Source organism: Sarcophilus harrisii, chromosome 3 (genome assembly GCF_902635505.1).
Source record: "Sarcophilus harrisii chromosome 3, mSarHar1.11, whole genome shotgun sequence".
Lineage (NCBI taxonomy): Eukaryota > Metazoa > Chordata > Mammalia > Dasyuromorphia > Dasyuridae > Sarcophilus > Sarcophilus harrisii.
In genome coordinates, this window is record NC_045428.1 from 28305424 (window position 1) to 28333364 (window position 27941).

The 27941-nt window shown below is 41.7% G+C and overlaps 3 protein-coding genes across 6 annotated transcripts in view; 1 reads left to right on the forward strand and 2 right to left on the reverse strand.

The window, feature by feature from the left end:
- The first annotated feature begins 604 nt into the window (after positions 1–604).
- The window catches only part of SKIL (SKI like proto-oncogene), a 33422-nt gene continuing 6085 nt past the window's right edge, over positions 605–27941 (forward strand). The window contains exons 1-7 of one of the 4 annotated variants that reach the window (XM_031957648.1): positions 605–624; positions 4695–4899; positions 5316–6464; positions 23148–23245; positions 26043–26290; positions 26604–26845; positions 27186–27410. In XM_031957648.1, the coding sequence (XP_031813508.1) occupies positions 5379–6464; positions 23148–23245; positions 26043–26290; positions 26604–26845; positions 27186–27410 (1899 nt within the window). In that variant the 5' untranslated portion in view covers positions 605–624; positions 4695–4899; positions 5316–5378. Of the gene's footprint in view, positions 625–916; positions 1030–2487; positions 2550–4694; positions 4900–5315; positions 6465–23147; positions 23246–26042; positions 26291–26603; positions 26846–27185; positions 27411–27941 lie in introns of those variants that run through there. The other 3 variants (XM_031957647.1, XM_031957646.1, XM_031957649.1) reach the window with 3 other exon arrangements.
- Positions 626–2154, reverse strand: LOC116422513 (basic proline-rich protein-like). Its single transcript, XM_031961119.1, has 2 exons — positions 951–2154; positions 626–771 (listed from the first exon to the last, which is right to left on the reverse strand). Exons 1-2 carry the CDS (start codon positions 2152–2154, stop codon positions 626–628), a joined length of 1350 nt encoding a protein of 449 aa, XP_031816979.1.
- LOC116422514 (translation initiation factor IF-2-like) lies at positions 2164–3054 on the reverse strand. Its single transcript, XM_031961120.1, has one exon. It carries the CDS (start codon positions 3052–3054, stop codon positions 2164–2166), a length of 891 nt encoding a protein of 296 aa, XP_031816980.1.

Consider the following 27941-nt stretch of genomic DNA (forward strand, 5'->3'; position numbering starts at 1 on the left):
GTAGCTAAGGTAATTTGAGGGGGGAGAACTACAATGACAGCTGAAATCTAGATGGGAATGGACTAACGTGCGCCTCATAGGAGCTTCAGGCCCGCGCAGAGGGAGATAGGACGTGTTATAGGATCATGGCTTTACGATCCTGGGTTTGGGTATTATTATTATTATTTACGATTGGACAGTGTTTATCCAGAGCGCGAGGAAACCGAGGCACAGAGCCATTTCTACGGTGGCGGCCCGGCCCCGACAGGCCCGGGACCCGACGCCGCGGATGCCAGGTCACACAAAGAGCCCGCTCCTCTCACTCCCCTTCCCCAGGCTCCGTTAGCGCCAGAGCCGCTCAGACACCGGCCCCACGTCGGCGGCGCCTCTCCCTCTCTCTTATTCCTCCAGCTCTTGGGTGGTGAGTCTCCACTCCTTCGGCTCCCCTCCCCACGTGAAAGTCAACCAATAAAAAAAAGAACCTAGAAAAAAAACCTCGCTATTGATGCTCTGGGTGTTTTAAATCGCACGAGGGGAGGGGCCCGGACCGGGGCCAGGGAGGGAGGGCGGCTGGGGCGCGCTTGGGCTGCAACTTTTTTTTTTTTTATTCCAGACGACCGGCTCCCCGGCTGCCCGCGGGCCGAGGTCAGTTCAGGCGAGGAGCCTCGGAGCGCGCCCTGTTCCGGGACGAGAGTCCAGGGGCCCAGGGAGTGGGGGGAGGGTTCGGGGCAGCCGGAGGCAAGGTCGGGGCGGGGCTCCTGTCTGCTGGTGCGGAGCTGGAGGCCCCGCGGTCTAGGAAGTACAGGGCGGGGGGGGGGGGTTCCTGGAAAGAGGGGGGGGGCGCCGGGGAGCAGATGCTGTTCTCCGCTGGGGGAGGGGTGTCCCTGACCTCCTCACGGAGGGGACTCGGAATAGCTGGAGGAGTTGGGGGGTGAGAGCAGATGCTGCCCGAGCGAGGGGGACTCCCTGACCTCTTGAGTAGGGGGGCGTCAGGGGAAGGGGATCAGATGCTGCTTTCGGCTGGAGGAGGGGTGCTCCTGACTCTCCTGTGTAAGGGACTGGGAAGGGCTTCGGGAGGGGGTGGATGAGTGGGGGGAAGGTGTCCCTAGTATCTCTGGGTGGGGGATTTACAGGGGCGCGCCGCCCTCGACCTGGGGCTGGGGTGTCCCTCCTCTCCCCGACGGAGGGCTCGCTGGGGAGTCTGGAAGGGAGGTGCAGCTCTTTCCCGGGGGCATCCCTGACCTCCCCTGGGCGCCCGATGGGGATGGGGAGGTGCTGCTGTTTCCCTGGGGACAGGGCCCAGAGCCCGGGGGGCTCGTGGGCCCTGGGAGGGGAGGTGCTTTCCCCAGGGACAAGCCCCCCCTTCCCTCGGGGGGGGGCCCCGGGGCCCTTGGTGGGAGTAGGAAGGGCGCGCCCCCTGGGCAAGACCCTTCCTGAAAGCCCCGAGAGGGACTCGCCGGGTCCCGGGGGGATGCTGCAGTCTCCCCGGGGCAGGAGCTCCCTGATAGCCCCAGGAGGGACTCGCCGGGGCTCCTGGGGTGGGGGGAGGTGCTGCAGTCTCCCCGGGGCAGGAGCTCCTGATGTCCCGGAGGGGCACCGGGGCCCTGGGGGGTGGCAGCTCCCCCGGGACAGAAGATCCCGAAGCCCCAGGAGGGACTTTCGCGGGGGTCCCCGGGGGATGCTGCCTCCCCCGGGGCAGGAGTCCCTGAAGTCCCAGGAGGGGCACCGGGGCCCTGGGGAGGCCGCTCCCCGGGGGGGAGCCCGAAGCCCCGGAGGGACCCCGGGGCCCCGGGGGAGCGCGTCCCCCGGGACGAAGACCCTGAAGCCCCAGGAGGGACCGCCGGGGTCCCGGGGGGAGATGCGGCCCCGGGGCAGGAGCCCCGGAAGTCCCAGGAGGGGCTGACCGGGGCTCCTGGGGGGGGCAGTCTCCCCGGGACAGAAGATCCCTGATAGCCCCAGGAGGGACTCGCCGGGGCCCTGGGGGATGCCGTCTCCCCGGGGCAGGGAGCCCCTGAAGCCCCAGGAGGGACCCGCCGGCCCGGGGAGGGCCGCCTCCCCGGGGCGTCGGGGGGCGCGGAGGCGCGCCTCCCCGGGGGGCGCCCGGGCGGCTCGGGGGGGGGGGCCGGAAGCGGCCGGCCCTCCCGCAGCCCGGCCGGGCGGGGCGGGAGGGAACATCCTGTCTGCTCAGGGCGCACCGCAGACAGGCCGGGGGCCGCCAGCGAAGAGGGGGCCGCGAGGTTTGTGGGCCCCTGCGGGCGGGGCGGGGGGAGGGGGGAAGCGCGGGGCGGGTCGGGCGCGCCGGGGGAGGCGGGGGGGCGGGACAATGGAACGCCGGGGCCGGGGGGCGCGCGCGCGCGGGCACGGCGACGGGGCCCGCCCCTCCCCCCCCGCGGCCCCTCCCCCGGGCAGCCGGAGACGGCGGCGGCGGGGCCTGGGGGCTGTGTTCCGCAGGATGGGCGGTCTGTGCCCGGGACGCTTGAGGCTGGCTGTGGCTGGGGGGGGGCTGAGGGCGGGCTGGCGGAGCCCAGGGGAGCCTCGGAGCGGCGGCGGAGTCCGGGGCAGCAGCGCAGGTACGACCCGGCCCGGTCCGGCGCGGGGGCCGAGGAGCGGCTGGGGAGGGGGGGCGGTGCGGGGGGCCGGGGGCCGCGGCTGCACTTGACCCCGGCGCCCGCCGGGGATGCCCTGGCCTCGGCCGGCCGAGCCGTCCGGGCGGGGCGCGGAGAGCGAGCCCGGACCTCCCGAACTTGCCGACCGTCCCCGCGGGGTGGGCAGGGGGTTTCCGCTCGTGTCCGCACCCACCCGCGTCTTCTCGGCCGTCTGCTCGGTTGGGGGGAGGGCGACGAGGCAGGGGGCTGGAGACCCCCGGGTTGGGGAGGGAGGAGATTTCCATCGGTGTCTGCCTCCTCTCCCCTCCCCCGTCTGGCTTCCCGTGTCCGTGTCTGCCTGCCCCTGTCCGCGTCTGCCTTCCCGTGTCCAGCCCTTTCCCGGCGTCTGCCCTCCACCCCGTCTGTCTCCTCTGCTTTCTCCCTCGGGGTCTTCACCCCGGCCCCCCCGCCTCCGTCTGCCGCTCCCCATCTCCCGTCTGCTTCCCCCACCGCCTCCTCCGTCTGCTTCCCCCCACCCCCACTCCTTATGCCCCCAGGCTGCCCCCACCCGCCTCCCCGCCCCTGCCCCCCCCTGGTGGGCCTGGTTCCCGGAGGGGGAGCAGGAGATTGGGAGGCCCCTCACTCCCCTCCTCTGCGGCCTCAGTTCCGGGGGGGCGATTAGGGGACCGGTCCTCTTCGGGGACCCTCCCGGAGGAGGTGGCGCGGCCGAAAGGGACTTTCACTAGTGTCTGCCTCTACCCGCCCCCCAGCCCCTGGCCGAGTCTTGACCCGCGAGCGGCGAGCGCTGCTTAGTTTCAGGGGCCTCCGAGAGGGTGAGGATGAGAGGGTGGGCGAGGAAAGGCAGGGGATTTCCACCCGAGTGTCCCCTTGCTCTCCCGCGCCGGCCTCCACCCTGTTTGAGTCTAGACTTGTTCCCGGAGGCAGACTGGCAGGGGGAGGGCTGGGGATGTCCCAGTCGGCTGGGGGAGGAGGAGGAAGAGGACGTGGAGGACTCCCATCTACTCCCTCCAGCCCCGTCCCCAGGGTCCTGGCTCCCCACCCTTCTCTAGGGTTGGGAAGTGAGTGCTTGATTCCGCGTGGGTGTAAAGGACTTTCAGGGTTTGGGGAATCCCCCGTTCTCCAGGTGATTCCTCCGGTGCTCGTTTGTTTGAGTTGGCTTCTCCTCGGAGGGCTTGAAGGCAGCGGGTTCCTGGTTCTGTTCCTCCCTTCCCCGGTTGAGATGGAGAGAATACTTCTGCCCCGAATTTTGGGCGGCCACGTTTCCTGTTCTCCACCCCCCCCCCCCCCCCCCCCCCCCCCCGATTTATTCAGGATTTTTTTTCATGAGTAGGAAGTGGAAGGAGCATTCCCCTACCCCCTTTTCCTTTCCCCTTTCTCCATTTGCATTCTTTGCGAACAGTGTCTGCAACTGCTTTTTGTCCCAGATTAGCCTTGTTCAAGGTTGGAGGGTCAAAGGATTGAAGTGTATAGTTCCCCGTCTGCAGACACATTTTCTCACCTTTTGCACTTAATCGAATATTTTTTTAAAACGATTTCATAACGCTACATAAAAAAATAAAATAAAATAAATCGACTATCCCGGGCAATTAATGCAAAAAAAAAATCAATACAATTTAGATTAGGCCATCAATATTTACCCATGAGAGTGAGTGCTGATTTGAACACTTTTTTTTTTTCTTCTTCCTCTCAGTACTTGGAGTTAATTCTTTAGAATGATATTAGGGAATGCAGTAAGTAAATTATTATGGTTATAATGGCAGTTAAAAGAGGCTCCCTAGCTTTTGGGTGAGTTGATTCTAGTGAAGCCATTGTATAATTCTGTATATCTTGAGTTAGCCCCTCTGTTGCCTGCATACGTATCTCTGCCTCTGATTGCTCCGTAGATACTTTTCAAGCCGCCTTTATATTTAAATTGAGGATTCTTAAATGGAATTTTAAAAATGGCTATCAAATTAACTGATTTAAATAAATTATTATTTTTTTAAATCACCCTTTATAAATGAACCTGTTTCAACCTTGAGAAACTGCTTTCAAATGGAACCTTTGGTCCCTGGAACAAATTCAAATATAGCTTTTCCTTGTCTCCACCCCCTCCTTTCTTTTTTACAGATTAATTGAAAGGAGAATGAAAGGAGCATTGCTCAAAAAGCAAATCTGGCAGATTTTTCTTTAGGTGCTGTTTCTTTTGGTTGGAGAAATCCGGGTGGAGATCCACATAGTGGTCATCTTTACGGGAGCTGGTTATAGACTGCTTTTCATTTATCTGCTCATCTCCACTGTCTTTTGGAGGAATACATTTTTCCAGTGTCTTTAGGTGAATTTTAAATTTATCTTCACTGTGTTAAAAATCATTTTGATATGTGTTCAATTTCCTTATATATGGCCATACATACTGGCATAAGATACAAATATTTCTGATAGGTTTTAGAAGAATTGCATTGAATTAGCACATCTCAAACTGAGATAATTAATGGCAATTTTTTTTAAATGTACCCAAAGGATACAGGAAGCAAGGCTCATGTAGATTTAAAAATGTGTTACTGTACTTGGGATCTGAGGCAAAAATATTAAATGCTTTTTATACTTGATGGTATAAAAGTGACAGCCATATTTTATTGAAGGCACTAAAGTGAAGGTGTAAGATCTTTTAAGTAAATCAGAGCTTTCTTTAAAAAGAAATGTTGTGACTGAGAGTAAAGTTACTTTAAGCATTTTCTTATTTTCTTCCAGAACAAACCACCAAACTAAGATGCAAATTTCATATTCCGCTATTTAAAGCTTAACAGTTCAGCCATGGAAACTCTCCAAGCTAGCTTCCCTTTGGTTCAGGGCTCCAATAAAAAACGGAATGGGCTACGGGATGAGGGTAGCCCTCCAATGAAAAAAATGATGACAGAAATGCACATAAATGGCAAAGTGCCAACTGTGAAGAAGGAGAATATGGATGACTATGGGGAAACTCCAATGGAGACTGATGGGGAAAAGGCCAAATCAAGCTGTCATTCAGTGTCTGAACCTTTACATTTAAATCCTAGTTTAAAGCACACACTGGCCCAGTTCCACTTAAGTAGCCAGAGCTCTCTGGGTGGACCTGCAGCATTTTCAGCTCGCTATTCCCAAGAAAGCATGTCGCCTACTGTATTCTTGCCTCTTCCATCCCCTCAGATTCTTCCTGGGCCATTGCTCATTCCTCCAGATAGTTCCACGGAACTTACTCAGACTGTCCTGGAGGGGGAATCTATTTCTTGTTTCCAGGTTGGAGGAGAAAAGAGACTCTGTTTGCCTCAAGTCTTAAATTCTGTCCTCCGGGATTTTTCACTCCAGCAAATAAATACCGTGTGTGATGACTTGTACATATATTGTTCACGCTGCACCTCGGAACAACTTCACATCCTGAAGGTCTTGGGAATCCTTCCGTTCAATGCCCCATCCTGTGGGCTGATCACACTCACTGATGCTCAGAGACTGTGCAATGCTTTGCTCCGTCCACGAACCTGCCCTCAAAATGGTAGCATGCTTCCTGCTAAAAACTCCTTGGCCCAGTTACAAGAAACTGGCAGGGCCTTTGAAGTGGAACATGAGTGTTTGGGTAAATGCCAGGGTTTATTTGCACCCCAGTTTTACGTTCAGCCCGACGCACCATGTATACAGTGTCTGGAGTGCTGTGGGATGTTTGCACCCCAGACATTTGTGATGCATTCACACAGATCACCCGACAAGAGGACCTGCCACTGGGGCTTTGAATCAGCCAAGTGGCCTTGCTATCTTCATGTAAACCAAAAATACTTAGGGACGCCGGAAGAAAAGAAACTCAACAGTCTTTTGGAAGAAATGAAGGAGAAGTTTAGTGTCCGGAGTGGAAAGAGAGCTCAGTCCAAAGTAAGTGTCTTTGTTCTGGCTTTTGAAAAGGTGCCCAATTGCTCTGATTGCAAGTGGGATACATATTTTTCTAGAAGTGCATTGATTATTTCAAAATCAAACATCCTTTTAAGATTGCATTGGGTAGATCTTAGAAATGTAATTTGATGCATCTTTAGAAACTGTAGAGTGGTTACAAATGTAGTCAAATGAGAGAATATCATTGCTGTGGGAGGATAAATGGAAGCGAACTGTGCTGTTTGTATGATTCATGATCATTTACTTTTAAGCATTAGCTCCTTTTGCAAATAGAATAAGTGAACCACAGAGACATCTTGTGGTTTGCCCCAGTTGGCATTTTTGAGTGACACACCAATGATTTTTGGCATCATTTCCCTATTGGACTATTCAGATTTTATAGTCTCTGGAATGTGATAGTAGAAAAAAGATTTGTCTGAAGGATTTGTGTATCAGAATTATCGTAACATTTCATAGTAACTTTTTTTTTTTTTTTTTTAAAGAAGACTATATTTATTATAGTATAGGGTAATCTAAATAGGAGAAATAAGCAAAAAACTTAGAAAAGGAAAATTTTAGTTCAAGCAATGGGAAAGGAAAAAAAAATCCTTGTGACAACAGTATTGATAAGATTAGTTTTTTAGTCCATCCTTAATACTAAAGAAGACTAAATATTTTCCCTCTGAAGTAGCTTTTCTATTTCATATATAATCTTTTTTTGAGTGTTTTAGAACTTTGTTATGATGAGCAAATTTATTGAAATTGCAAAATCATGAATTATGTACCATTTAAAAATCTTTAGTCACAACAGCAGCTATTTAGTTCTTAATTTTTCATACATTCTAGGGTGTTTTTTTTTTTTTTCCAGCAGAAAAAGAAAATGAAACACAGATTAAATTACTACTTGAAGGTCACGGTAAATGTACTATAGTAAGGAGCATAGCTAGGAATAGAATTTTAATTTCTTGCCGTGAATATGATGCCCTTTAAAGACATGAGAATTATCTTAGTTCTGGTGATATAGAATGAAACAGAAAATTTGCTTATGCCTGGGTAGGTGTATTTCTTGCTCAGCTCCCAATGCTTACTTAGCACAGTACCTGGCATATAGTAGGTGCTTGATAAATGCTCATTTCCTGTTACCTCTGTAGAGCAAGCTACTCCAGAAGTTGGAGTTCATTGCTATATCCCTGTATGGGTAGGTTCAGATTTTTTTTCCTTTTTAGTAAAATTGATAGCTCACACCTTCAAATTTTCATGTTTACATATAATTTTGTTTAATTTCATACTGAAATGTGACTTCTTAGCCAAGTTATCTTACTTATGAAACTATAAATGTACATAATAATGATAATAATAGCTCCTTTTACTATGAATAATGTTGCACTTATAAGCAAAAGAGGGTAAAGTTTGCCCCTTCTGCTGATATTCTACCTATTCTGCCTTGGCCTTTGTGGTGTTTATTCTGATAGGATTCAAAATGGGAGAACCAATGCATTTCTTTGCATATACTTAGCCCAAATTAAAGGAATGAAGTAACGTGGAAATGTCCACTGGTTTTCTTAAGGTTTAAAACTCACCTTCAGTCTGTGATGTGTTTATATGTGTTTGAATGTATATATACATAGACTTCTGTGTTAGTAAATTTGGATATTGAACACCCCAAAGGATTCTGGCTAAAACTCTTTGCCATTTAAGTAACTTGAAGTTTTGCAGATCCTTTAAATACCTGACCTCATTTAAGCCTGACAGTAACCCTTGGTGGCTTGATCCTTCAGAAGAGGAACTTGAAACTTGAGAGATCCGGGAGTTGCTTAGGGTCATTCAGTGTCAGAGTTGAATCTGAACTCAGTCTGGTTCCTGGACCCTGAGCTCAGAGCTGAGTCTATCCTACATCTCTGACTTTTTTCTTGCTTATATTGGTATTTTTCAACTAAAATACTCCTCTGATTTAAATAATTGTCACAAAGCAGAAGGTACTGTAATAGAAAATCTGAGAAAAAACCAATTTGAAAAAGCAAGTGTGTTTGACCCATTAATTGTAAATCAGTCTACCTAGTTATACTTTGTTTTTAAGCAGTATATAAACATGTATAGAAATTTGGTCTAAAGCCAAGGAAAACTTAAAATAAAGTCCCATCCTACCACTTTGTTAAAGGTTAACTCCTTTAAATCTCTTAGCGCCCTGAGATATGTTGCAAGTTGTAGGAAAAGTGCTGACCTATCTGTGGAAGGGATTTCCTCATTTGGAAGTTCCTTATACTAGTGAAATTGTACATCCAGTTCCCTAATCTGTTTGTAATGTCCAGAGATGGGCCTTGGTCTTTAGGTGGAGAAGTAATGAAGGCAGGAGCACCACCATGAGACTGGTCAAAAATGGGGTCTGGAGTCTTCTCTTGTGTCTCTGTCTGAGACTCCTATGTCAGAATCCTATGGATTCTGAGAGAGTCCTCTGTGTCTGTGGCGGAGAGGCTCGTTCCCAGTCCTCCCAGCCCTTAAATACTTCAGTACGATTACATCACTACAGCAGCTGAGCATGTGCAACTATTACATTATCATATCACATTAAGTATATGTTTAGAGAACCATTATCTTACACTGAGTAGGTGCTTAACTGTAATCATCCTTCTGTCTTGATTCAAATATACCTTTTCAGAGTTCTGGCCCTCTACACTTTTAACCTATATATAAGCCTGAAATATATTGATATTTTAGGATGACCTAGGAAGGAAGTACTTGACTGGCCTAATGCATTTTTTTGTTTCTAACAGTATATAGATACACATTATAGTGCTTCTAAACTCCCAACTCAGCTCAGACTGATCTGTACTTATGTACACCCCCCCCAAAAAAAAAAACCCTTTATGTCCTCATGTTTTAACAGTGTCTTTCATGTATTAATGTCTATTACATAGATAGAATTATATTTATTTTTGTAAGCCAATTCAATTGGCACTTTAATTTGGATTTATATAGCTGAAGCTTTGTTCTCTAGATTTTATTTAAAAACACAAACCCGAAAGCTTTAAAATGAATAGGATGTTCCTTGTTTAATGGAACTGAAGTAATCCTGATGAGGAAAAAGCAAAGTGACACCCTTATTTTTTTTTTAGTCTTTATTTACTAGGAAAAATTGTTGATGTTTCTAAATATTTTTGACTAGAATGAGAAATACAAGGAGTTGCATGAAGTGAAAAGGAATGTGTAGGGGACAGAGCTTCCAAGGCCATGAATTTTTTTATGATTGTATGAATTTTAGACTTTGGGGATTTAAAAAAAATATTATTTTCTTACAAATTTTTGTAAATTTCCTGTTCAATATCAGGAGAAGTACTCCTAAAAGTACTTCTAAGTCTTTCAGTGAAAAATTATTTGCTGAAATCTGCTTGTGTGGATTTCTTCCCCCACCCTCTTGCTTACTGTAAATTAATATCCTTTGTCCTATTCCACTCCTCCCACCTCCCAACTGATTACAGTTTACTTACTACACTCAAACATAGTAGGAACAGATCTTGGTATTGCCATTTTTAAATTATATGGTAAATCCCATTAATATAGAGTACTAATTATTTTATTAGATTGAAATTAAGTTTGTGTCTGTCTTATATGAGAGAAGAGCTATATGTAAGCATATTAAATAAAGACTTTGTAATACTGACATTAAGGGATATTTCCTAATTTTGATTTTTTACGAATTTATTTTGGCTTAGTGATTAGTAAAGTTTTTTGGAAAAAAAACCTAAACAAATCAAAAGACATCAAATGAGGATCAATTTTCTTATTTTGTAACATTTTCTAACATCTCATTAAAAAAAAGTTGTCCATACAATTAATCTTAGCTTTGCTTTTTCTTTATCAACAATCATCTCCCTTCCAGGAGACAACTAGTGCAAAATCTGTATTCATTTCCCTTCTTAAAACCTTCTTTATGTGTGAAGTACAGCCTTGCCAGTGGATTCAAGAGATTTTCTTTTGCAAATTGATTCAAATCAGTTGTCTGAGTAACTCAATACAGTGCTACAATAAACTATATTTCAACTAATGTTCTTGTTAAGTGTCATTAACTAGAATTGGACTTTATCTGTTATATCACTTACAGAAAGTATTCCCTTTTCCAGAAAATTGTTGCTATTTCATAATTAGCATAAATTGGGGGTAATTGGGATGGCGTGTGTCCTATGGGTGAAATAGGGAACAGTATAAGAGCAAAGTCCACATGAAGGACACGTGAAAAACCATTTTTAGAATTTTTGTTAGAATGAGATAATATAGATGAAAGCTCTTACTAAAATGTAAATTAGGACTTACCCAACTCTCCCTGTAATGTTTAATGGTTACACAAGGATTTCAGAAAGTGGAAGGGAACCTTAAAGGTTCAAATGTAGCTTGTTCCTTCTTTTTGTTTACATAGTAACAGTTTACTCCTTAAGTGTTTCAATGGATATTTGCCAGAAAGCTATTGACTGCAAGTGCTACGGAAGAATTGGAAACTGTTGCCATTTTCTGCTAGAATTCAGTGACTTGCAACTTGGTGGCTAAAAAGTTGGATTATTGTTGTGAGAATTTGGAGGAATTAGGGACTTGCTTCCGGTAAAGTAGCGATCTCAGTCTACTCGGAGCAGGAGACCTTTCTGACTGAGTGGCTTAACTGGGCGGAGGCCGGTTACGATTGTCCCTTTGCTATCAGACTGTCCCTGCTTCTGTGCTGGCATTTGGATCAGAAGCGGTTTGGGAATAGTGCCACCTTATGGCCTAAGAAATAAGGTATTCATCACAAGTTGGCTTTCACGCCTAAAAAAGGATTTCAAAAAAGGATTAGCGTCAAAGTCAGACTATTCACCTGATAAATTAATGTGTTGCTTTGAGTATGGAAATCAGAGAAGAGGGGAAGAGATAAAAAGGTGAGTATTTGTTTCAGGTAAAAGATGGCGATCTTGCTTGGATAACTTTGGAACTACTTTGTTAGCAAAGAGCTGGTTCTAATATTTGTCTGTGGCTATTGCTATGATTATAAGCGAGGAAGAGAAATCATAAAAATATCTGTATGTAAAGAAAACTCCTACTAAACCAGCAGTGGATTGGGGAGAAGCACCACCTGAATTTGGGTGCTTGGGGAGGCCAAAATGGGTCGGAAGCCCTTCTTTCTGGTTGAGAGTTCAAGCTGTTGTTTCCTCACTGTTCATTACCTACAGCAAAGTGCTGAAACTCACCCGAGGGAAGTGGAGATAGTGTGGTGGAAGGTGGAAGAAACATCTTCAAGTGCTCAGTGACCTTGAGAGCAACATACCTGCTTCATGACCTTTTCTTAATGATCCGTGGGATTTCACACTGGTTCTCTTTCTGCCCTCTCCCTCCTGTCTTTGTTTACCTTCTGATATTTTGTTTACATCTCCTTCTGAATGACTAGGTTACTTAGACTTTCTGGTTTAATTGCTCTGAAGTTTTGCATTTCTGAGTCACTTGACTAGTCTGGGTCCATGTTTTCATTTGTAAAATGGAATAGATTTTATTGTCCCTTTTAACCTCAAAATCCTGTGATATCCCTGCTGTGATTAGTGAGATTGCTGGAATCCAAAAGAGGAAAGTATTTATAGTATTTTCAAAATGCTTTGATTTATCTAAATTAAACGCTTTATCTATCTAAAAACTTTGGTCATATGGAAAGTCTAAATGGTAGTTACTGCCTCCCAATCATGACTTTACTGAATTATAAATGTATGTCATTTGTGACAATGTGTAATAATTATCCCAAGTATGAAGTATGGTTATTTTTGGCACCTTTTTTTTCTTTTCGTCTTTCCTTGTCTGTCTTGTCTTTTTTGGTATGAACTGTAATCTTTTTTTGGGAAAAATGCATTTTTTTTAGTTGAGATTGTGAATTTAATTTCTCACCTATGTGTGAAGATAGTGCTAAGTGCGAGGGAGAAACATCGGGAAGCTCCCATTCTTATGGGCGATGGCATCTGTGCAGAGATAAATACAATCCAAGGTTGGGGGGGGGGGGGGAAGGGTAGACCTGGCCCAGAGGTTCGGAGAAAGTCTTAGGAGCCACAAAGCTGGGCCAAGGTTTCCTGGGGACACAGAAGTCAAAGCTTGTCTCTGAGAAACAGTGCAATCCCTTTTTTGTCATGTGTCACAAGGGCTCAGTTTATGTTATGTCGATGACAGACCAGCGCTGTGAGAAAGGTTTCCTAGCAGCCTGTGCATTTAAGGAATGTGGAATAATGAAGAGAGAACTGCTTGGAAGGCCAGGAAGGCCTGGGATTAAGTCCCAGCCCAGAGACATCCTGGCCACGTGACCCAGGAGAGTCACTTCTCTGAGGCAACTGACTGTCTAAGACTCACCTGCATTGGCGAAGAGAATTTTCCTAACTCCATAGCAGTGAAGCCACGTCCCTCTCAGGATTGAGCACCACCGAATTCCGGAACAATTTTCTACTGCTTAGAGTCTTAGAAAAAAGGGGGAGGGGCAGAGAACCCACTGTTGTAAGGATTTTATTCTAAGAATCTTGATGTACAGGAACGTCATTGAGTAGATGTTTTGCACTTTTTTCTTGTAGATAATTTAAAGCAAGAGATACATGTTTATTATAAAACGCTTTGTACCTGTGCCTTTCCAGCCTACGAAAACACATTCATTCAGTTAGATGACAAAGAAAAGCACTAATAATTGAAAGCTAGATAGAAGCTTGCAAAAGGGATTGGATCACATTTGTCATTTAAAAAAAAAATTAAATCTGTTAAAATTAATGATTGGCATGTGATTATAAATAAAGCTAAAATTTTTTGTAAATTTAATTTTTATTTTCAAAAAATGCCAGAAGGGGTATCGGAATCATTTAATTTGAGCTCTTCATTTTATTTATTAAAAAAAAATCCTGAATTTAACAAACACCAAAAAACGAGAACATTTCTATACACAAAGAAGAACATAAAAGAGGATTATATAAGGAATCATGAATCTCTTATGTACAACCTGTTTTTTAAAAAGTATAAAATAAGTTCAGCATGTTACTTTCAAAGCTAGCCTACTTGCCTGTATCTGCTTTTAACCTCCTGTTCTCTTCTTTACATTAAAAAAAGTCTAAATGGCCTTCTTTATCTTGTAACAACAATAATAATATTATGAACTCCCCCTCCCTTATTTTTATCCCTCTCAGTAAAAAAAAAATTTTTTTCTTGTAAAAAGGAGCATAATCAAACTCACAGATTGGCCATGCCCAGTATGTATTTTTATTCTTCACCTTCAGACCATCACTTGTCTTAGGAGGGGGGAGTAAACATGAAAGTTGAGCTATTTTTAAAAATCTTGTATACAAAGTTCATATCATATGTTTTCTAGTTACTTGCCACCTTGTAACACATCTCTTTTAGCTGTTGAATTGCTCATTTATAACTTGGTGAGAGCTGGAGGAAATCTAATATACTAAGGTGTTTAGGTTTTTTTTTTCTGTGTGATTTTTTTTTTTTTTAAATATTAGTGTGCCTTTTGTAGTCTATTGAAATTATACTGAGCACTAGAATTTCTTGCTACTACAAATAGGAAAAATTGCTAAACAGGTATGTTCACTCTGTGCCTAAAGTTGTACTAATTAACTATGTGGGTCAGCAGGTCCTGGCATGTTTGGAATTATTAACAACCAATATCACATCAGGAGTGAATAGTAAGATTTTAATTTTCCTCATGTAACAGGCATTTAGAAATGTAGACTTAGGTTTCACATGTGTGAGAGGGATATTGACAGATGATTCACTTATTTGTGAGGCTATTATTCTGTTGAACATTTTGGATAAAGTAATAAATACATTCTATTCATATGTCTCTCCACTCTTAGTGGTTATTAGTCTTACAGATTTGGCAATCAGGGATTTAATTTTAATCTTTCTTTAGTGTTATCTTGTCTGATTTTTAATATTAAATACTATATTTTCAGTCATTTAGACATTATAGCACTAATTTTTCTAAGATTATATTAAGATTATAATTCTTCAACATTAGCCCTTGCAAAACCTTGTGTTCCAATTTTTCCTCCCTTCCCCATGCCCTCCCTTAGATAGCAGGTAGTCCAGTATATGTTAAACATGGTAGAAATATATAAGCATCCATTTAAAACAAACTTTGAGTTCTAAATTTTCTCCCACTCTTCCATTCTCCTTAATCAATTTAATATAGTAAGCAATTTAATATAGGCTATTCATGTGCAGTTATGCAAAACCTGTTTTGTATTAGTCATGTTTGAAAGAAAAGTATTTAAAAATACATAGAAAAAGTGAAAAATAGTATGCTTTAATCTATATTCAAACTTCATAAGTTCATTCCCTATATATAGGTGGATTTTTCATCATAAGTCCTTATGGATTGATTGTCTTGGATCATTGGATTTCTGAGAAGAATCTAAATCATTTATATTTCTTCTGCATACAAATATTGGTGTTACAGTAGACAATGTTCTTCTGGTTCTGCTCTCTTCACTTTGCATCAGTTCATGTACTGCTTAGGACTTTTAATAGAGCTTTTAAATCAACAATTTCAGATAAATCGTACTTAAGCCAGCTAACATTTTCTTCCATTTAAAGAAATTTTATACAGTTTAATCATTTAAAGAGATTTTTTAAAAAAAAGTGTTGAGCTATCTGAAATTTAGCTTGTGCATGCTGTGCATGTAGCCAAATTATAATGTTCTGGTTAGCTTTCTGGAGGTCTCGGGACCAGCCTTGTTTTCAGCAGAATAATCGCCACGAGAATAGTCAGGGATAAAGTCCAGAAGTCTTTATCATCTCCTTCACAGTCTTTCTCCTTTGACTGGGGCCCGGCTAGTTTTCTGGGGGCCCTCCAGAATGGGTCTTAGTTTCAGTGCAGGAGGCAGGAGAGCCACCATGAGGCTGATGAAGATAGAATGATGAACATCACACTGTTTGGGATTGATAATTGCAAGACTCTACCTTGATTTTTTTGTTTTGTTTTGTTTTGTTTTGTTTTGGTTAACCAGCAGGGTGTGTTTTGTGGCTAAATACATGAAATATAGAACTTGTTACCCCGTTGAAAGGCATGAGGCCAGATAACTGTTGCTTAAGCTCATTTTTATTCCTGTTTTGTAGCTGCCTCACTGCTGTGCAGCAGAATCATTTTGTTCCTTTTTGAAGTCCTAATTTGTCAGTTGACACAAATACAGAAGGAATAAGAGATTCCACTCTGCATCTGTGAATGGTTCATTGCTTAGTCTGTATTTCTTCAATTGTTTCTAACATGCAGTTAGGATAATTTATTGTTGGGTTTTGTTTACTGTAGCCGTACTTAGTGAAATTAACCTCAATCATTTTATTACACTCACTCATGTATTTTTCTCCCCATCCTTTGTATAATTCATTTGGTACAGCAGTCTCCCAGTAATTCTAGAAATTTCTCTGTAGTTCCTTTAGGAGGCAAGACTTGAAAGATACAAACTAGAGGGGTGGGTGGGAAGAAGTCTAAGGCTGATGTTGGTGTATGAAGACTTATTTTCAGACATACACAAAATCTAATAGTGAATTATCTTTTTCATAGAATTGAGTAGGTAAAGAATTGTGCAAGTAAATAACACTTGCATATGTGGAATAAAAGGAAATAAACCACATGCAGAAAATAAATCTGGAGGTCTTGAACTTAAAAATTAGATGTTGGAAGAGATTTGTGGCAGAGTTTGGGGGTTTTCTGGGCTGAAGACTTGATTGAGATTCCAGATCTATCACTATGTTTCTTTCTTTTTTTTTTTAATAGTGGCTTTTTATTTTCAAAATACATGCAAAAATAGTTTTCAACATTCATCCTTGCAAAATCTTGTGTTCCAAATTTTTCACCTTCCCTTCCTCCTATTCCTCTCTCCTAGACAGCAAGTGATCCAATATATATTAAATATGTGTAATTCTTCTATACACATTTCCACATTTATCATGTTGTACATGAAAAATCGGATCAAAAATAGAAAAAATTGAGGAAAAAAGCAAGTAAACAACAACAGAAAGGATGAAAATATATGCTGAGATTCATATTCAGCCCCACAGGCCTTTCTCTGAATGAAGATGCCTCTGTTCATCATAAATTTATTGGAATTGGCCTGAATCATCTCATTGTTGAAAAGAGCCAAGTCTATCATAGGTGATCATTGTATAATCTTGTTGTTGCTGTGTACAATGTTCTTTTGGTCCTACTAATTTCACTTAGTATCAGTTCATCTAAGTCTCTCTAGGCTTCTTTTTAAATCATCCTGCTAATTGTTTCTTATAAAACATTATAAAATATTCTATAACATTCATATGCCATAACTTATTCAGCCATTCTCCAACTGATGAACATCCACTCACTTTCCAGTTCCTTGCCACTACAAAAAGGAATGCCCCAAACCATTTTTGCACATGTGGGTCCTCTTCCCTTTTTTAATGATCTCTTTAGGATACAGACCCAGTAGAGACACTGCTGGAGCAAAAGATATGAAAACCCTTTGGGTATAATTCCATCTTGTTCTCCAGAATGGTTAGATCAGTTCACAACTCCACCCACAATGTATTAGTGTTCCAGTTTTCCCACATCTCTTCCAACATTTATTATTTCTTTTCCTGTCATCTTAGCTAATCTAAGAGTTGTCTTAATTTGCATCTCTAATTAATAGTGATTTTTTCATATGACTAGAAATGGTTTTAATTTCTTCATCTGAAAATTATCTGTTCATATCCTTTGACCATTTATCATTTGGAGAATGGCTTATATTCTTATAAATTGGAGTCAGTTTGCTCTCTATTTTAGAAATGAAGCCTTTAGCAGAATTCTTGGATGTAAACATTTTTTTTGCCCAGTTTTCTGCTTCCTTTCTAATCTTGGCTACATTGGTTTTGTTTGTATAAAACCTTTTTAATTTAATATAATCAAAATAATCCATTTCGTATTTTATAATGTTCTCTTGTTCTTCTTTGACTAAAAATTCCTTTCCCCTCCCCACAAATCTGAGAGGTAAGCTATTCCTTTGTTCTCTTAATTTACTTATAGTATCACCCTTTATGTCTAATCACGAACCCATTTCAACCTTATCGTGGTATAGGGTATTAGGTGCTGGTCAATAGCTAGTTTCTTCCATATTGTTTTCCATTTTTTCTTCAGCAATTTTGGTCAAATAAAGAGTTCTTATTTCAGGAGCTGTGGTCTTTTGGTTTGTCAAATAGTAGATTACTATAGTCATTGACTGTTGTGTCTTGTGAACCTAACCTATTCCACTGATCAACTATTCTGTTTTTTAGTCAGTACCACGTGCTTTTGATGACTGCTGTTTTATAATATATATAGTTTTAAGTCTGATATAGTTAGGCGACCTTCTTTGGCATTTTAAAAATTTTAATTCTTTTGAAATTCTTGGCCTTTTGGTCTTAATGAATTTTGTTATTACTTTTTCTAGCTCTGCAATTCCTTGGCAGTACTAAATAAGTAGTTTAATTTAGGTAGAATTGTCATTTTTATTATATTTGCTCTGCCTATCCATGAGCACTTGATATTCTTCCAGTTGTTTAGATCTAATTTTATTTGTGTGGAAGGAATTTCAAGTCAACAAAATTCTGTTAAATTCTTACTAGTTGGCAGCTCTATATTAAGTGCTGGGGATAGAAAGGTAAAGACAGTCAGAATATCAGTCTAGTGGCAGACAAAATGCAAACAACTGAACATTAAACAATAAACAAAAATGGGAGATTATCAGCAGAGGGAAGGCAACAGAATTAAGAGGGATTGGGAAAAGCCATAAATTGTTACTATGCAAATTATTTATAAAAATGTGCTATAGTCATTTCCATTTGTAACGGTATTATCTTTCAACTCTTTACATATTAAATAGCACTTCAAACTTTAAAAAAAAACTATTTCTCCCACAGCTAACACTTGCATACCCAATGATGTTACATCCTCTGTTACAGAGGATCATACAAGATAAAACTTTGGTTATATTAAAAAGGTTTTGCATTGATGAATTTGCTGTCGTAAAAACTAAGACGACGACAGATAACTAAGGAAAATATTTGCAACAAATTTCTCTGATAAAGGTCTTATATCCAAGATATATAAAGAACTGATTCAAATTTATAAAACCAGGAGCCATTCCCCAATAGATAAATGATACAGTGATACAAATAAGATACTTTTCAAAGGTTATAAAATAACAATATATGACAGACTAATATCAAATGATTTTTATGTGCGTTTGAAACACTGTCTAAATGAAGCTCTGTAGCAAAACAAAATCAATTTCATGTGGGATGATGAAATGCTGCTCCCTCCTACCTTTCCTGTTATTGTCAAGGGAACACCATCCTCCCAATCTCTCAGGTTCACAACCCAGGAGTCATCCTGGATTCCTTACTATGTAGGTTGTTTTGTTAAGGTCTCTCGATTTCACCTTTGTAGCAGGTCTCAAATTTGCCCACTTCTCTTCTCTAACAGTGCTGCCCCACTTTGGTGCAGGCCCTCACCTCACAATTAAATTAATGTAGTAGCTGCTGGGGGAGTCTGCCTGTCTCAAGTCTCTCCCCACTCCAGACTATCTTCCAGTCACCAAAGTGATTTTCCTAAATCACAACTCTGACCACGTCATTTCCCCTCTCAATAAATCCTAGTTGCTCCCCATTGCCTCTAGGATCAAATGCACTGTTTGATGTTCAAAGCCCATTATAACCTAGTTCCCTCTTACTTTTCTAGTCTCCTTATACCTTACCTCCTTTTCTTGGTATTTTCCATTACTGTTCTTTGCTGATTACTGACTTCTCTAACTTGCTTTAAATTTTACCTTTTATATCCAAGCTTTTCTAGCCCTTCTTATTTTTCATACTTTCTGTTAATTATTTCCTATTTATTGTGTCTATAGTTTGCTTTGCATATGTGTGTTTACATTTTGTTTTCTCTATTAGATTAGAAGCTCTTTGAGAACAGGGACTGTCCTTTACCTCTTTTTTGTATCATAGTAAGCACTTAACATTCATTAAATGATTGTAGGATGTAGAAACATGGACTCTAATTAGTGCAGGGCTTTCTTAATGCTTTAGTGATCCAGTGGTTCCACACAGCTGATTTCTTTCACTTGCTGAAAAAGTAAGAGTTGTAATGGTCACCTCATTGTGACTCCAGGCATGGAAAGTGACTTTGGAGAACCCACAAAAGGAACCTAGAATCTTTCTTGCCATCTTTCTTTTTACAGGTGTAGGATGTGAAGACTTCTTGATTAGTTTCAGAGTTCACTGATTTGCCAAGGAGTTAATTAATTTAGAAGCCCTTCTGTATAATCCAGATTTAAACTATTATTTATCTGCTGTAACCAATCTTTATATTACACAATGGCTGGGAATGCACAGAAATCCACTTGGGGATGGTAGAACATCCCAGGTGGGGAATCGGTGCTTAGGACAGATGGGCACTTGGCAACCCTTGCTCTTCCTGATCCTTGTCTTTCTGTCATTTATAATTTGTAACTTGGGTATCTGTTGAACAAATGAGAGGTTTTTAATTTTCTTTTTAAAAATTTACTGAAGGAAAGGAGATATAGACAATAGATTCACTATCCCTAGAACTTGACTTCATTTCTATCTTGTTCAATTCATCAGATGTTAAGTGCTTATGAGTACAAAGGATATATGAAGGCAATAACAAAATAGCTCTTGCTCTCATGGAACTTTTGTGGTTGCTGTTCAGTCGTGTCTGATTCCCCATAACTCTGTCTGGGGTTTTCTTGGCAAAGATACTGGAGTGATTTGCCATTTTCTTCTCCAGCTCCTTTTACAGATGAGGAAATGGAAGCAAACAAGGTTAAGGAGCTTGCCCAAAGTCACACAGTCAGTTGGTGTCTGAAGTTGATTTGAAGTTAAGTCTTTGGGACTTCAGGCCCTTGTGCCACCTACCTGCTCTTCCCAAGTTGCTGACATTTTGCCAGTGGGATACAAGTTGTGCATAAGTCGGTGTGATAAATGAAAATGAGGAAGGGGCAAAAAATTGATACCCGAGAAAGGAAGGGTAGTCTAGAACAGGCTTCATGAGGATTTTGGCCTAGTTGGCCCATAATAGAGAGTGGAGTGTCACCAGAGGTTTTGAGCAGGGCCAGACCTGTGTTGTAGAAAGATTACTTTGGCAGGAGGACAGGTGGGCCAGAAAAGGGAGATTTTAGGGGAGGGGAATGGGTGCTGGAAATACAGTGGCCACATGATTAGAAAGAACAGATAGGAGAACCAACAGAATTGGCAATTGATTGAATACTGGGGGCATGGAAGGAGAAAGAAAACTCAAATGCTATGAACAATAGTGACCGGGGAGGTCAGATCTTTTTAGAAATACAAGTTTTCTATTCTGGACATTTTAGGTTTGAGATATCTGTGGAACATCCAAGTGTAGAAGTCAGCAAACCATAGAGAACATGAGTTCAGAAAAGATTAAGGCTAGATATATAGATCAAAGAAATGAGAATTCTAGATCCCATGAGAAGTGATGAGATCAAGAGAGAAGGGTAGAAGCACTAGGACAGAGTCTTGGGGGAGAGGGAGAATGGGGAAGTATCAAAACCAAGTTGATGATGACTCGGCAAAGGGACCTGAGGTGTTAAAGCCAGGTCTGCCAAGGAAACTGAGGCAGTGGCTTGAGAGAGAACCGTTTTAGTATTATGTGGGGTCAGAACTGTGAGGTTTTAAAAGTGAGTAAGCAGGGAGACAAAGAATGTAGATGTTCTAAAAGCTGAGAGTGAACGAAGAGAGATCTAGGATGATGGTCTGACAGCATTGCAGGGGCCAGTGAGGGTTTTTACAAGGATGGCTCAGACTAGCGAATGTTTATGGGTGGCAGGGAAAGAACCAGGAAATAGGAAGAGGGAAGATGGGGTGGGTGGAAATGATGTTCAGAGTTCACTCAAGGAGGAAATGGGAGTCTAGGATTGAAAGCACTTGGCAACAAAGAACACCTTCTGTTAGAGAAAAAAGTAAAGGCCAGGATGGTGATGAGGGAGAGGAGAAGCTGGGGAATGTCGAGATAAGAGGTGGGAGCTTTCAGTACCAGACTTGTCTCTTCTCAGCAAAGTGGGAATCCAGGACATCTGCTGATAGAGGAGGCTGAAGGAGATAGGAAGGGGAGACATGGATGAAGGGCAGGGGTAGCTCCCAAGTTTTGCCATGAGATGTGGAATGGGCAGTAAGATCCCTGCATGTGATGGAAAAATGCCCTAGGACACTAGTCACATTCCAATCTACCATTTTGTTCTCATGTGATATGTGGTGATCATATTGTAAGAAAGGCTGGATCCAGATTTTCCTGGAAGGGAGATTGTTTGGGGGAGGGGGCGGGGAGAACAGGAAGAAGTTCTGATAATAATTTTTATCTGTAAGTCCTTAAAATTCACTTAAAACTGTTTCATGAGTTAGAGATATTAACCAGAATTTTTATTTTTTGCTTTTGGCTTTCAGAGTTTTTTGACCAGTTTTGAAACAATTAAAAAAAAATTGAAGAAAATTGGAAAGAGTCTCAAAAGGGAGCAACCTAAATGATTAAATAAAGAAAAATTGATTCTCAGGAAAAAAAAAAGTTTTAATGAAGTTGTTCAGCCTAGAAACAAATAGACAAATGGAGGGTGATTTGCTGTGATTAAATATAGTAAGGTTTTTTTATCTTGGGAGAACCAAGCAGGAGGAAAACAAGTCCAAGCTGAGGGGTTTTGGGTTGGCTAGAAAGAAAAGCTTTGGGACTGTGAGTGTTAAAGCATTGAAACTGGGCCTTCCTGGGGGAGCCTGGGGGATTTCTGTTCCTGGAGAGTCATAGGAAGAGACTCAACATGTTCTGGTCTAGAGGGATCAGATAAATCTCTTGGCATCCTTTCTAGTTCTATTAGTCTGTGGTTGCCATTCTCCCTGGTATTATGTGGTTGGCAAATGGGATGGACTCCAGATAATTTTCCTCTCCCCTGTCTTGTCCTACTTTAAAAACTAATTCTTCCTGTTGCTCTCATCCCATTGAATTTACCTTTCTGTCCCATCAGTTTTCTTCTCTTTGTTATTTTTCTCTTATTCCATCATATTTACCTACTTTTTCCCCTTTAAAGATAATAGTAATAGATAATAATAATAGAGAAATATGAAGTTTGTAAAGGGAATCTTCTCTTCCAACTCCCACTCCCACAGCCAACCAAAACAAGGAAAAAAGCTTTTTTCTTTGCTTCTTTCCCCCTTCCTAGCACCTTTGGGTGCTGCTTAGCACCCAAATAAAAGTTTGCTTATCTGTCTGTCCCAGCTGTGTGAAGGGAGGAACTTCTCTGATGATGGAGGGCCTCTTATAGTGGGTGCTATTATCTCAAATGAACAAAATAGTCCTGCTTTTGCCCTCTGTCTAAATAGTGTGGAGCATTGATTAATTTGTTAGAATTGAGCACTTGCACTTTGGTAGGGGAGTGCTGCAGCTGCTGGCAATTGGAGGCACAAAAACAATTGGAATTTTGTAAGTTTAGGGTAACTACTTTAAAATGTAATTTGGATTATTCATGAATTCTGTAAGTTGAAAAAAAATCTTAACTTATAAATAGTTATATTTGTGTGCTGGGTGAAGCTATGTTATTGCATAGATTTTTCATTCTGTGATAAGACTTTTAGGAAGAACCTATATATTAGAAGATGGATATTAAAGATGAATATTGTTTCCCTCTTTTGCAGGCAGATACACCCCCAGGGCTGGAATTGCCATCATGGTATCCAGTTATAAAGCAGGAAGGTGATTCTGTTTCTCAACCTCCTCCATTCATCCATCCCAGGTAAGCAGCCATCTTTTTATTTTATCTTCTTTCTTCAGTTATACAAAGGTTGATTTTGAAAATCCAAAATTGACCTTTTTGGAAAAGAACATTTTGGGTAGACATATATTTTGGTTTGTGCTTGTTAGTAAAATAAAGTTCTAACAATCCTGTTCTGCAGTAAATTAGCCTAGAGGTACAGGAAAGCTTGCAAAAATAAATGGGTATTTTAATTTTCAGTTCCATTGAATCCCTTAGAAATATCTGCGATTCTAAAGAAAGAGTACGCTGGTATGGCCTTTTTTTCCTAAGTGAGTCTTCTTTAGAAATATGTGAATTGCCTTCCTCTAAGATTGCCTTTTAAGTGATTACTTTAAAATGTAGAAGCTTTCTTTCTTTCTTTCTTTTTTTAATAATAGCTTTTTATTTTTCCAAATACATACAAAAATTGTTTTCAACATTCACCTTTGCAAAACTTTTGTGTTCCAAAATTTTCTCTCTCCTTCTCTCTCCCCTTCCCTAGAAAGCAACTATGGGTTAAACATATGCAATTCTAGAAGCTTCAGATCTTCATAAAATTTTTTCATCTTTTCACTGAGAACATCCAAGATTTGTAACTTCATTTTTTCTTGTTGCTCAGTTTTTCTCTTGGGTATTGTGTATTCACTAAGTCTAGAAATGGAGAGAGCCACTCTCTTGCCCAAACAAATTCATTAGACATTTTAAAAGTGCCTACTGTGTATAAATGTTTCCCTCTGAGAGATATAAAGTTTATATAAGACGATTTATATAAGATATATATATATATATGTATATATATATATATATATATATATATATACATATATATATATATATATGCGCGTGCGCGCACACACACACACACACACACACATATATATATTTATATAATCTGGTGGAGGAAAGAAAGGTCATTGTTGTTTGTGAGGATCATGGATTGTGATCCCCAGAGGAGGTGACATCTGAGTTTGGTTCTAAGTTATAAAAAAGAGGCTTGAGATTGAGTAGGTACATTCCAAACAGGGAAAAGGGGTGTAGAAAGAGATGGAGGGAGGCTACGCAGTGTATGATTGTAGTTCAGCTAAGGCAGACTGTTGGAGAAGATAGTCTGAAAGATGACTTTCAAGAGAAGGTGGCACCCGGTCATGGCAGAAAGGCCATCAGTGCTATGGTCAGCAGGCGAGAGGGAGCCACTGAGGAGAAATGCCTGGCTCTCCACAGATGAGGAGACTAACGTCAATGTAAAACCTGGTCTGGAAGAGCAGGAGAGTGGAGACAAGACTTTTTTGAACTTGGGAAGCCGGCTGGTGAGGGAGGCCAGGAACAGGCAGAAGAAGTTTAGGGAAGAAAGACAAGCTTATTTAAAAAAAAAAATTATTAAGCTTTTTATTTTCAAAACATTTGCATGGATAATTTTCAACATTCACCTCTGCAAAACCTTGTGTTCCAAATTTTTTCCCTCCCTTCCCTCCACCCCTTCTCCCAGATGGCAAGTAATCCAATATATGTTGAACACGTGTAATAAGATGAGCTTATTTTGAGGCCTGTGGAGAGCAGAGTGGAGTTGTAAGGAGGCCTTTGGAGGTTGGGTTAAGCCTGCTGGTCCTTAGCCAGGTTGGAGAGTACTTGGGCCAGTGAGTCAGAGAGGTGATTAAAAGAAAAGGAGAGCTAAGAAAAGAGGGTGATTAGAGGACCATGACTCCAAGGGATGAGGCGAAAGATAATTGGGGTTGCATTTACTGCACTGAGCGGCTTTTGTAAACTGCCTCTTTAATGTCACAGTGACAAAGTTCCTTTGTTCTGTAATTTAATGCTGTTAATTTGATATGTCATTTGTAATTATAATTTGGTATTTTCATGTTCATTAATTCTATAAGCCTGTTAATTAATTAGCCTGCAAAATATCGCTGGGTCAGCACTCAGTCTCACTAAGTACTGCCCTAACTCATTTGCCCTGTGATCTCATCAGCATAGGGCCTCCTGCTCCCCTCCGGTGGTGGAGCTCACCACCTTGCTGTGCTCTCTGCCAGTTAGCCCTAGGTTCTGCTACATACCCAGCCCAACATTACAGCCTCCTCGTGCCCACCTCGGGCTTGCCCATTGGCTATCCTTTTTGTATGAGTTTTTAATTGTTTATAAACCTAATTATGTTATTATGCCTATTTAGGGAAGATCATTTTGTAGTATCAACTCAAAGACAACCGTGTATATTGGGCTGTGCCCCCCTGTGAGTGTGTTTGTTCTTATGGACTTGCTAGTAGATGGATGGAGGTCAGATTCCACTTAGTCCCTGGTGCTGCCAGAAGCCCAAGAAGATGGCACCGTGGGGAGGCACGATGCTGAACTAGCCAGCAGCCTCCCAGGAGTACATGTGGAAGCCCTGGAGCATTCCGGGGGTAAAAATAGACCTCACAAGTAGCCAGGAGTGTCTTCTCTGGCCTGGGACAGGCTGGTTTTCTCAGTGCTGCCCAGTATATGTGAGCCTTTCTGGGCTCAGCTCCACTTTTTTAGGGGATTGAAGGGAATGACTTTCCTACCTCAATTCTTGCAAAAAGGGTGCAGAAGATGTGTCTGGACTGCCATGTTCCTTGTGTAGTGACAAGGGCCCCTTTGAGGGATAATTTGATTACCTTACCTTGATTTAGGGCCATCTCTCATCTCTTTATGAAGAGTTTGTTGACTTTTATTCTTTAGCTTGTGATTTGTAGACATTGTGAATAAAAAACTGAAAAATTGTTGATTTCATTACTTGTAGATTTAAAAATGAAACATGATTTTTTTCTCATTGTGTTCTCAGCTACTACCTGTATATGTGTGATAAAGTGGTTGCTCCAAATGTGTCGCTTACTTCAGCTGTGTCGCCATGTAAAGAGGCCACAAAAGCAGGGGCCAAAATGGCAGAAGGAAACAAGGCTTCACCAGGGCAGCCTGAGAAATCTTACGCCAGCAGCAAATCACGAAAAGTTGCTTCTTACCCAGAGCTTTCTCTCGAGGAACAAGAGAAGATGGATCTCAAATCTGGTCAAGAACTTAGTAACCATCTGGGTGAGCACATTCATATATTATCAGTTTTTCACCAAGGAATTTTCAAGATAACTCAAGTATTTTGATTTGACCATGCTTGAATGAAAATATCTACAATATATGCTGTTATGTCCATTGCCCCCTCTTTAAAAAATGTTTTTTTTTAAGTCATATTTATATGTTCAAAATATTTAAATAATAAGTAATGCTTTTATGTAATTTTTGCATTTAATTGCATTTTATTCTTTAGCTACATGTATTAACTCTAATATCCACATTTTAAGCAAGATGATTTTCAATTATTTCATTAGTGTTTTTTTTTTTTCCTTTCAAGATCCATCTGTGTCAACCTCTTCTACAAACAAAAGGAAATTGGAGCCCAAGGTTTGTATCATAGACTCAGAAACCAGCAAGGTGGAAACAGGCCAAGAGGCCCCAACTATATGGCCATCGATCATCAAGGATATCAGCTGTGAGGACGATAAGAGTAAAATCATGGAGGAAGTTATGAGAACCTATGTGAAAAAACAAGAGAAATTGAATTCTATTTTACAGAAAAAGCAACAGCTTCAAATGGTAAGGCTGCAGTTCAAACAATTATCTATTTAGTGAAAAAAAATTATTTTTTTGTGCTATATTTGCTTTGTGAACACGAAAAGTCAAGTGAATGCTATCTAGAACCTATTGTAAATCATACATAGATGATTCCAGTTTTATTTGAAGCTCTTAGAATTATAAACATTTAGAAATTTGTCAGTGAAAATGCCAATTTAGGCAGAAGTTTATAAAAATACAATAACCCTATGTTTATATACCCTCGCTGGTACTAATGGCTGAATGTTTCTGGTTTTTGAATTGAAAATTTTAACTGGAAAGAAGTAAAGTGAGACTTTATTTCTGACTATTTGTTTTGTAGGAAGTGGAAATGCTGAGCAGTTCAAAAGCCATGAAGGAACTCACCGAGGAACAACAGAATTTACAAAAAGAGCTGGAGTCTCTACAGACTGAGCATGCCCAGAGGATGGAAGAATTCTACATTGAACAGAGGGACTTGGAGAAGAAATTGGAGCAAGTGATGAAGCAAAAGTGTACCTGCGACTCAACGTTAGAGAAAGACAAGGAGGCTGAATATGCTGCTCAGGTAAGGATGAAAGGCTATGAGATCAGCAGGGGAGAAGGTCCCATTTACTGTGGGCCATGGACATCCAGACATGATTTCCCATAAGAGGCAGCCTGTGAATGAAGCCTTGAAAGTCATAGAAATAAAGCTCACAGGTGGAAATGGTGGTCAGGTAGAGAAAGGAATATTTTGGAGTAGAGGGAAAACCATGAGCTGAAAGTGTGGAGGAAGGAAAATGGGGCCTGTTTTGGGGAAGGTAAGTTTGGGCAGGAGTGTAGAATAAATTGGGGGTGGGGAAGGAAGGGAGAAGAAACTGGTAGTTTGGGCTAGAAAGTTAAAAAATAATGGTGTAGAATAATGGGTACCAATATTTCAGATTCTGATTCTTTTTGTACAGCAAAATAACGGTTTGGTCATGTGTACTTATTGTATATCTAATTTAAATTTTAATATATTAAACATCTACTGGTCATCCTGCCATCTGGGGGAGGGGGTAGGGGGTAAGAGGTGAAAAATTGGAACAAGAGGTTTGGCAATTGTTAATGCTGTAAA